The sequence below is a fragment of the Neofelis nebulosa genome, chromosome 6 (genome assembly GCF_028018385.1).
Source record: "Neofelis nebulosa isolate mNeoNeb1 chromosome 6, mNeoNeb1.pri, whole genome shotgun sequence".
In the NCBI taxonomy this organism is placed as follows: Eukaryota; Metazoa; Chordata; class Mammalia; order Carnivora; family Felidae; genus Neofelis; species Neofelis nebulosa.
In genome coordinates, this window is record NC_080787.1 from 5,729,425 (window position 1) to 5,740,830 (window position 11,406).

Here is an 11,406-nt window from a genome sequence, read left to right on the forward strand (position 1 = left end):
TTTAATATTCCTTTTTTCTTAAAGCAATTTTATTTCTCTCAAGACATTTGAGGTTTATATTTTCCATTGCCATCTCAAATTTTAAGCCTGGGGATTGTTCATCATTACTTAAACAGGAACTCTATGAATAAATAAAATCCCATGTCGGTGATATCAGGAAGATTCTCATAGAAACTGTAACAAAGATTCAAGTTTGGAAAAGTCAAGGACTATGAAATGTCCTTATTCAGAAACAGCTAAATCATAGGAAGGACAATTATCAGCAATCTTTCCCCCAGATTTCAAATTAACAACCATCATTAGTGAGAGTTCCTCTGGAAAAGGCCATGACAGTGATTACTATGAATAAATTGGTATAGTTTTGTGGAGTGCTATTTGATAATATATATTCAATTTGTCCATTGACCCAGCAATTACATTTGGGGGAAATTCCTGCAGATATATTTGAACATTTTAAACATATTGCATGTATAAGATAATTCATTGGAGCATTTATGACAAAAAATGGAAACAACCCAAAAGTCCATCAGTAAGGGACTGGTAAGAGACAGTCCATACAATGAACTACTGTGGAGTGACTCCCTTTTTTAATTTTTAAATTTAAATTTTATTTTAATTAATTTATTTTTAAATTTACATCCAAGTTAGTTAGCATATAGTGCAAAAATGATTTCAGGAGTAGGTTCCTTAATGCCCCTTACCCAGTAACCCCGCACCCCTTCCATAACCCCTCCATCAACCCTGTTTTCATTCTATTTGAATCTCATGTTTTGTCCCCTCCCTGTTTTTATATTAAATTTGCTTCCCTTCCCTTATGTTCATTTGTTTTGTATCTTAAATTCCTCATATGAGTGAAATCATATGATATTTGTCTTTCTCTTACTAATTTTGCTTGGCATCATACCCTTCAGTTCCATCCATGAAGTTGCACATGGCAAGATTTCATTCTTTTTGATTGCCAAGTAATGCTCCATAGTATATATTTGCCACTTCTTTATCCATTCATCCACTGATGGACATTTAGGCTTTTTCCATACTTTGGCTATTGTTGATAGTGCTGCTGTGAACATGGGGGTGCATGTGCCCCTTTGAACAGCACACCTGTATCCCTTGGATAAATACCTGGTAGTGCAATTGCTGGGTCTTAGGGTAGTTCTTTTTTTAGTATTTTGAGTAACCTCTATACTGTTTTCCAGAGTGGCTGCACCAGTTTGCAATCCGATCAACAGTGCAAAAGATATTCTTTCTCCACATCCTCGCCAACATCTGTTGTTGCCTGAGTTGTTAAAGTTAGCCGTTCTGACAGGTGTGAGGTGGTATCTCATTGTGGTTTTGATTTGTATTTCTCTGATGATGAGTGATGTTGAGCATTTTTTCATGTGTCTGTTAGCCACCGGATGTCTTCTTTGGAGAAGTGTGTATTCATGTCTTTTGCCCTTTTCTTCACTGGATTATTTGTTCTTTGGGTGTTGAGTTTGATGAGTTCTTCATAGATTTAGTATACTAAAACTTTATCTGGTATGTCATTTGCAAATATCTTCTCCCATTCTGTCGGTTGCCTTTTAGTTTTGCTGATTGTTTCCTTCGCTGTGCAGAAGCTTTTTATTTTGATGAGGTCCCAGTAGTTCCTTTTTGCTTTTGTTTCCCTTGCCTCCGGAGACGTGTTGAGTAAGAATTTTCTGTGGGCAAGATCAAAGAGGTTTTTGCCTGCTTTCTCCTCGAGGATTTTGATGGCTTCCCGTCTTCCATTGAGGTATTTCCTCCATTTTGAGTTTATTTTTGTGTATGGTGTAAGAAAGTGGTCCAGGTTCATTCTTCTGCATGTCGCTGTCCAGTTTTCCCAGCACCACTTGCTGAAGAGACTGTCTTTATTCCATTGGATAGTCTTTCCTGCTTTGTCAAAGATTAGTTGGCCATATGTTTGTGGGTCGATTTCTGGGTTCTTTATTCTGTTCCACTGATCTGAGTGTCTGTTCTTGTGCCAGTACCATACTGTCTCAATGATTACAGCTTTGTAATACTTCTTGAAGTCTGGTATTGTGATGCCTCCAGCTTTGGTTTTCTTTTTTAAGATTGCTTTGGCTCTTTGGGGGTCTTTTCTGGTTCCATACAAATTTTAGGATCGTTTGTCCTGGCTCTGTGAAGAATGCTGGTACTATTTTGATAGAGATTGCATTGAATATGTAGATTGCTTTGTGTAGTATTGACATTTTAACAGTGTTTCTTCTTCGAATCCAGGAGGATGGAATATTTTTCCATTTTTTGGTGTCTTCTTCAATTTCTTTCATAAGCTTTCTATAATTTTAAGCATATAGATTATTCACCTCTTTGGTTAGGTTTATTCCTAGGTATTTTATGGTTTTGGTGCAATTGTAAATGGGATCAATTCCTTGATTTCTCTTTCTGTTGCTTCATTATTGGTGCATAGGAATACAACCACTTTCCCTGCATTGATTTTATATCCTGTGACTTTGCTGAATTCATGGATCAGTTCTAGAAGTTTTTTGGTGGAATCTCTTGGGTTTCCATATACAGTGTCATGTCATCTGTGAAGAGTGAAAGTTTGACTTCCTCCTGGCTGATTTGGATGCCTTTTATTCCTTTGTGTTGTCTGATTGTTGAGGCTAACTAAGCCTTCCAATACTATGTTGAATAACAGTGGCGAGAGTGGACATACCTGTCATGTTCCTTCCCTCACAGTTTTTCCCCACTGAGGATTGTATTAGCGTTGGGTCTTTCATATATGGCTTTTTTGATCTCAAGGTATGATCCTTCTGTCCCTACTTTCTTGAGGGTTTTTATAAAAAAAAAAATGCTGTATTTTGTCAAATGCTTTCTCTGCATCTATTGAGAGGATCATGTGGTTCTTGTCCTTTCTTTTATTGATGTGATGTATCACATTGATTGATTTGTGGATATTGAACCAGCTCTGCATCCCAGGTGTAAATCTCACTTGCTCATGGTGAATAATTCTTTTAATGTATTGTTGGATCTTGTTGGCTAGTATCTTGTTGAGGATTTTTGCATCCATGTTCATCAGGGAAATTGGTCTGTAGTTCCCCCTTCTTAATGGGGTTCGTCTGGTTTTGGGATCAAGGTAATCCTTGCCTTATAGAATGAGTTTGGAAGTTTTAATTCCATTTCTATTTTTTGAACAGCTTCAAAAGAATTGGTGTTAACTCTTTAAACATTTGGTAGAATTCCCCTGGAAAGCGATCTGGCACTGGGCTCTTATTTTTGGGGAGATTTTTTATTACTAATTCAATTTCTTTGCTGGTTATGGGTCTGTTCAAATTTTCTATTTCTTCCTATTTCAGTTTTGGTAGTTTATGTTTCTAAGAATTTGTCCATGTCTTCCAGATTGCCCACTTTATCAGCATATAATTTCTCATAATATTCTCTTATCTGTTTTTATTTCTGCTGTGTTGGTTGTGATCTCTCTTCTTTCATTCTTGATTTTATTTATTTGGGTTCTTTCCTTTTTCTTTTTGATCAAACTGGCTAATGGTTTATCAATTTTGTTAATTCTTTCAAAGAATCAGCTCTTGGTTTCATTGATCTGTTCTCCTTTTTTTTTTTGGTTTCGGTAGCATTAATTTCTGCTCTAATCTTTATTATTTTCTGCCTTCTGCTGGTTTTGGATTTTATTTGCTGTTTTTTTCCATGTCTTTAAGGTGTATGGTTAGGTTGTGTATCTGAGACCTTCCTTCTTAGGAAGGCCTGGATTGCTATATACTTCCTTCTTATGACCACCTTTGCTGCATCCCAGAGGTTTTGGGCTGTGGTTTTATCATTTTCATTGGCTTCCACGTACTTTTTAATTTCCTCTTTAACTTCTTGGTTAGCCCATTCATTATTTGGTAGGATGTTTTTTAGTCTGGAAGTATTTATTATCTTTCCATTTTTTTTTCTTGTGGTTGATTTCAAGTTTCATAGTGTTGTGGTCTGAAAATATGCACGGTATGATCTCAATCTTTTTGTACTTGTTAAGGGCTGATTTGTGTCCTGGTATGTGATCTATTCTGGAGAATGTTCCATGTGCACTGGAGAAGAATGTGTATTCTACTACTTTAGGATGAAATGTTCTGAGTATATCTGTTAAGTCTATCTGGTCCAGTGTGTCAGTCAAAGCCATTGTTTCCTTGTTGATTTTCTGTTTAGATGATATGTGCTTTGCTGTAATTGTGGGTGAAGTCCCTTACTATTATGGTATTATTATCAATGAGTTTCTTTGTGTGTGTGATTAATTGATTTATATTTGGGTGCTATCACGTTTGGACCATAAATGTTTACAATTGTTAGATCTTCTTGGTGGACAGACCCTTTATGATATAATGCCCTTCTTGATCTCTTGTTACAGTCTTTATTTTAAAATATAGGTTGTCTGCTATAAAAGTATGGCTACTCCGGCTTTCTGTTGGTGACCATTAGCATGATAGATGGTTCTCCACCCCCTTAACTTTCAATCTGAAGGTGTCTTTAGGTTCAAAATCTGTCTCTTGTAAACAGATATCAATGGATCTTGTTTTCTTATCCATTCTGTTACCCTATGTCTTTTGATTGGAGAGCTTAGTCCATTGACGTTTAGAGTGAGTACTGAAAGATATAAATTTATTGCCATGATGTTGCCTGTAGAGTTTGAGTTTCTCGGGGTGTTCTCTGGTCTTTTCTAGTCTTTGTTGCTTTTTTTTTTCTGTCTTTTCTCCCCTCAGGGAGTCTCCCTTAAAATTTCTTGCAGGGCTGGTTTAGTGGTCACAAACTTCTTTAATTTTTATTTGTCTGGGAAACTTTTTATCTCTCCTTCTACTTTGAATGACAGCCTTGCTGGATAAAGAATTCTTGGCTGCATATTTTTCTGATTCAGCACACTGAATATATCCCGCCATTCCTTTCTGGCCTGCCAAGTATCTGTTGATAGGTCTGCTGCAAACCTGATCTGTCTTCCCTTGTAGGTTAGGGACTTTTTTCCCCTTGCTGCTTTCATGATTCTCTCCTTGCCTGAGTGTTTTGTGAATTTGACTATGATATGCCTTGTTGATGATTGGTTTTTGTTGAATCTGATGGGAGTCCTCTGTGCTTCCTGGATTTTGATGTCTGTGTCTTTCCCAGGTTAGGAAAGTTTTATGCTATGATTTGCTCACATAACCCTTCTACCCCTGTTTCTGTCTCTTCCTCTTCTGGGACCCCTATGATTCTGCTGTTCCTTTTTAATGAGTCACCGATTTCTCTAATTCTTTATTATTTATTTATTTGTTTGTTTTTATTTTTATTTTTTAATTTATTTTATATTTTTTTCTAATTCTAAAATTGTCCTCTTTTGCCTTAATCTCCCTCTTTTTTTCTGCTTCATTATTCTCTATAAGTTTGTCCTCTATATCTCTGATTCTCTAGTTTGCCTTGTCCATCCTTGCCACCGCTGCATCCATCTGTGATTGCAGATCAGTTATAGCATTTTAAATTTCATTCCTGCTATTTTTTACTTCTTTTATCTCTGCAGAAAGAGATTCTAATCTATTTTCAACTCCAGCTAGTATTCTTATTATCGTGATTCTAAATTCTGGTTCAGACATCTTGCTTGTATCTGTGTTGGCTAAATCCCTGGCTGTAGTTCCTTTGTGCTCTTGCTTTTGGGGTGAATTATTTCGTTTTGTCATTTTGAAGGGAGAAAAGGAATTAATGAGATAGAAAAATTGAAATAAAAAAAGAAAATTAAAAAAGTGTTAAAATTAAAAATTAAAACACGCACACAAATCGAATAGATGATGGTAGATCCTAGGTGTGTTTTCATCTGGGTGTTGAAAGTGGTTTGAGAGATTAGAGAAAATAAAGAGGGGGGGGGAAGACATAAAAAGGAAATCATTTGAGAATTTGAAAAAATGAATACACTGAAGTAGACTAAAATGAGATGATGGGGGTAAAATAGAATTTGAAAAAATATATACAAAAGTAAAGAATTTAGAGGGAAAAAATTAAAGAAATATATTTTTAATAAAAATTAAAAATAAATACGAATTTTTTCTTTTCCTGTATTTAAGAAAAAAGAAAAGAAATGAAAAATGGAAAAAAGATAAAAAAAGAAAAAAGAAAAGAAAAAAATAGAAATCATTTGAAAATTTGAAAAAGTGAATACACTGTAGTAGACTAAAATAAAGTGATGGAAGTAAAATACAATTTGAAAAAATTTACATAAAAGCAAAAAATATGGTAATAAAAATTAAATAAAAATATTTAATAGAGATTGAAAGTAGAAATTAAGTTTTTCTCTTTCTGCATTCAAGAAAAAGAAAAGAAATGAAAAAGAGAAAAAAGAAAAAGAAAAAAAGGAAATTGCTTGAAAATTTGAAAAGGTGAATACACAGAAGTAGACTAAAATAAAATGATGGAAGTAAAGTAGAATTTGAAAAAATTTACACAAAAGTAAAAAATATAGTAATGGAAATAAAATAAAAATATTTTTAATAAAAATGAATTTTTTCTCTTTATTCAAGGAAAAGAAAAGAATTGTAAAAGAGAAAAAGAAAAAAAAGAAAATTGAGTAGATAAACATGCTAACAGATCAAGGTAGGACTGAAATTGCTTCGTTTTGCTCTATAAGTCAGTCTATGTAGGTCTTTATAGTCCATAAATTAAGCCGGTGGTGAGGTTTGTGTTCTTGAAGAGCGAAGTTGGCTCAGTTGGGCGGGGCTCAGTGTAACAGCTCCACTCTCCCCTCGATGGCGCTGTTAGCCTACTGGGGTGGATTGCTATGGTGCTTGTAGGTGCGTATACGCCTGCGCGGTAGCGGTGAAAATGGCATCACTCACCTACCCGGTCTGTTCTCCCGGATCAGCAATCGCGCACCCGTCCTCCGTCTTCAGCCCTCGTCCACTCCCTGCTTTTTCACTCTACGTAAACAGGCCCTAGGCAGTACCTCTCTCCTGAGTTTTGTCTCAGATGTGGCTGTTTTCCTCAGCCCCTTACTTCCAAAGGACTGTGGCTTTGACCCGTTCAGCCCCTCTGCTGGAGGGTCTCATCGAGCAATGGCTGAATGAGCAGTGGCCGAATGTCGGCTGCACCCAGGAACGCCCGCTGGACCCTGCTGCTGCCGGTGCCCTGAGACTGTGGCCAGGTGCCAGCCCGCCACAGAGAAAGTTCCCAAGATAGTGTAGCAGCAGCGTTTCAGGGACTATGGAAAATCACAGCACACATCTGGCACCAGGCTTCACCCTTAACGACCTTGCCCCAGCACCAGCGAATGTGGCCACCTTCCAGGGTCTGCTGGGGCCAGGTGGCCTCAACATTCTCTACCAAATGTCCTTCCAGCAGTGGAACCACTTTTCTCCGTGTGGCCCAAGAACCTCCTGGACCCCATTCTGCTCCTGGGGATTCTTTCTTCCTACCAGAGCACCGCCAGGTATCTAGCCGCGGAGTTTCACACTGTGTCCCACCTTGTTTATAAAGTCTTGATGGAATTTAAACCCTTTCCTTTTCCTTTCTCCCTTTTAGTTTAGTCCCTGCGGCTGTTTCCAATTTTCCACTTTCTCTCCAGGTGCCTTCCCATATTCTCCCCCGTGCCCCCCCCCCCCCCCACATCCCGTCTCCATCCTCTCTCTGCCTGCAAAACCAGCTCCCTGCCTGCTGCGGCTTCTCGCTCCCCAAGTTCACCTCTCCACGCCGTTCACCTCTCTTCAGCCGTGTACCTGCTGAATTCTGTGGTTCAGGTTGTGCAGATTGTCATGTTAATCCTCAAGTCAGTTTTCTAGGTGTGCAGGATGGTTTAGTGTGGGTCTGGCTGTACTTCATGGATGCGAGACATGCAAAAAAACTTCCATGCTGTTCCACCATCTTGGCTCCCCCTTCACTTCTCATTTTTATCTACCAACTTTACTAAGGAAGAAAGAGTATGTTGCGGCTTCTATTTACTCAAATCTTTTCTATTATCTGGCAATAAAATTCATTCCTCTGCTTCCATATATTTTAAAATTTCTTCTTTAACTGCCTAGTTGACCCATTTATTCTTTAGTAGGATGTTCTTTAACCTCCATGCATTTGCATGTTTTCCAATTTTTTTCTTGTGGTTGATTTCAAGTTTCATAGCGTTGTGTTCTGAAAATATGCATGGTATGATCTCAATTCTTTTATATTTATTGAGGGCTGTTTTGTGACCCAGTATGTGATCTATCTTGGAGAATATTACATGTGCACTCGAGAATAATGTGTATTCGGCTGTTTTTGGATGAGAAGTTCTGAATATATCTGTCAAGTCCATCTGGTCCAGTATAACATTCAGGGCCTTTGTTTCTTTATTGATTTTATGCTTAGATGATCTGTCCATTTCTCTAAGTGAGGTATTAAAGTCACCTGCAATTACCATATTCTTATAAATAAGATTGCTTATGTTTGTGATTAATTGATTTGTATATTTGGGTGCATGCAAATTGGGGGCATAAGCATTTATAATTGTTAACTTTTCTTGATGGATAGACCCCATAATTATGATATAATGCCTTTCTTCATCTCTTGTTAGTTTCAAATCTAATTTTTTGATATAAGTATGGCTACTCCAGCTTTCTTTTGACTTTCAGTAGCATGATAGATAGTTCTCCATCCCCTCACTTTCAATGAAGGTGTCCTCAGGTCTAAAATGAGTCTCGTATAGACAGCAAATACATGGGTCTTGGTTTTTTTTTTTTTTTTAATCCATTCTGATACCCTATGTCTTTTGGTTGGAGCATTTAGTCCATTTACATTCAGTGTTATTGTTGAAAGATATGGGTTTAGAGTCATTGTGTTATCTGTAGGTTTCATGCTTGTAGTGGTGTCTCTGATACTTTGTGGTCCTTGCAACATTTCAATAAATGTTTGAACTGCAACAAACGTTACTGTTATGATTTGAAACAATTGAAGTGCAGGCTCCTAGGTGAGTCAGTTGGTTAAGTGTGCAGCTGGCTCAGGTCAAGATCCTGCATCAGGCTCTGTGGTGACAGCTCGGAGCCTGGAGCCTGCTTCGGATTCTGTGTCTCCCTCTCTCTCTGCCCCTCCCCTCCCTTGTACTCTATCTCTCTCTCAAAAATAAACACAAAAAAGAAAAAAATGATTAAGCATTTTATTTATTTTTCTTACCAACTTTAAAGAGATGTTTTGGATAGTATGACTTAATATATGGGACATATGGCATATGGGCTCTAGGTGATAACACGGACACAGAAAACAATCTGTTACATAAGCTATGAGTTCCAAATCAAAGATCACAGAGGCATATGCTCTGAATTGCTGGTGTTGTTGCTTCTCCCACAGACACCTCTAAATAACAGCACAGACTTTAAGTTTAAAAATAGTTAATAGTCTTCCAGGTAATTCTCTGCAGACCATCATGAAGGTTTATACAGATTTCAGAAGGATGATATAAATGCTGCTTTTCACACAAGGGATAAAGATAGGTTATAGGGAATTCATATGATACAATTACAAAATGTGACTAAATATAAAAAACATTAGGGCAAGAAATAACAACCCATCCCTCATTCCTCACAATCCCTCATGTGGACACTTCACCCATTCAGATTAGTTTATTCAGTACATTTACTCACACACACCATACTCCTTCTTACCTACAAGGCTTCCTTAATGGATTTGGCATATTCTCATTGTTTCTATGTAAAAATAAAATTGATTTCTATTTCTTTGCAACTGGGACCCAGACCAAGTGTGGCTTGTCTTGAACTTTACCTGACCTCTTACACCCTCATCAATATCTTTTCTCTTTAACCTCTCATTGCAGTTATGATTTAAAACCTTTATTATACAGTAATTTTATTTTCTACTATTTTTCATGCACAACAATGTGGTTACATCCCTCCTGCCTACTCTACGAAGACAGGCCTGGGGGGAGGTGCTCCATTCTGCACTCCCCATGTATATTTCCATGTTGATCTGAGCCATCTGGAAGTTCTTAATGATGCAATTGAATGTTGATTTCATATCTTTACTGTGATTTTCAGGGACTTTATTGTCCGCATGTTTGCCAACAACAGTAATACCTTTGGGAGCTCAAATAGATAAATCCTGTGATTAGGTAACAAATTTAGGTCGTTGCCAACTTTAGTTAGGTATTTGATAACAGCTTTGTAACTGTGACTGGAATATCAATGATCTCATGAGGACTTGCCTCCTGTTAAATGCCTTTCAATCAGTACAAATTACTGGGAGAAGATTTTGGTCTGGCTCACAGCTTTCTTTAATGCCCCCTTTAGCTCATTGTTCCTTAGACTGTATATGAAGGGGTTCAACATAGGGACTACAACCATGAAGACCACTGATGCAGCTGAGTCTTTTTCAGTTGAATGGTTGGATGAGGGACTCATATAGACCCCTGTGATTGTTCCATAGTAAAGAATGACCAAGGCAAGATGAGATCCACAGGTGGAGAAAGCTTTGAATTTTCCTTGGGTGGAAGGGATGTTCATCACAGCAGAGATGATGAGGCTGTAGGATGCCAGGATACACCCCGAAGGTACCACAAAAATAAGCCCCACTGCAGCCAGAACTATGAACTGATTGAGACTGGTGTTGGAGCAGGAGAGGGGGAGGAGAGAGTTGATATCACAGAAGAAATGGTGGATGATGTTGTTAGAGCAGAAGTGCAGACGGGCGAGCATAAGGGTGTGCAAGAGGGGATTCAAAGTGGCAAGGATCCATGGCACAGCCACCAGAGAGGCACAAAGACACTGGGTCATGATGGTGGAGTAACGCAAAGGATGACAGATGGCCACAAAACGGTCATATGCCATCACTGTGAGAAGGAAATTGTCCATGTTGGCAAACATCATACAGAAATACATCTGAGCCAGGCAGCCAGGATAGGAGATGGTCTGAGTCTGTGCCTGGATGTTCAGCAGCATCTTGGGAACTGTAGATGAAGGCAGGCAGAGGTCTACTGCAGACAGATTGGCAAGGAAGAAATACATGGGTGTGTGGAGGCGTTGGTCTGAGACAATAGCCAGCAAGATGAGCAAGTTTCCAAGCAGCCCTGTTAAGTAGAGGCACAGGAAAAGTGCAAAGAGGAGAGCCTGCCACTCTGGCCATCTTGAAAAGGCCAAGAGGAGAAATTCGGAGGCACTGGTTTGGTTTCCTTGTTCCATTGCTTGGGTATCTCTGCGTGAAGACCCAGAAGATGAAATATTTTTGACATAAAAAAAATTTCCCTTTTTATTTTTTGTCTACTCCCCTAGTCCCGTTTACTAAATATTTTCTCTTTAGGCCATCCTACCTCCTCTCTGGTAGTCTCCCCCGAGCTTCACTGATCATGGATATGTTCTTCCATTTTATCAGTTGACTTTTTATTTATCCTCCCTTGCCAGGTGCTGCCTGGCTGCCTGCTGTGTGTTGGAAAACATCGGTGAGTCTGACACACTAAGTAACTCTGTG

At 38.3% G+C, this 11,406-nt stretch overlaps 1 protein-coding gene across 1 annotated transcript; it reads right to left on the minus strand.

Annotated features, from left to right (window-relative positions):
• Positions 1 to 10,178: 10,178 nt before the first annotated feature.
• On the minus strand, positions 10,179 to 11,120 carry LOC131515535 (putative olfactory receptor 1F12P). Its single transcript, XM_058736239.1, has one exon. The coding sequence runs from the start codon at positions 11,118 to 11,120 to the stop codon at positions 10,179 to 10,181; it is 942 nt and encodes a 313-aa protein (XP_058592222.1).
• Positions 11,121 to 11,406: the final 286 nt, after the last annotated feature.

Bases quoted from the DNA above. Each gene is read 5' to 3' on its own strand.
- LOC131515535 (XM_058736239.1), bottom strand. From the start codon at position 11,120: ATGGAACAAGGAAACCAAACCAGTGCCTCCGAATTTCTCCTCTTGGCC.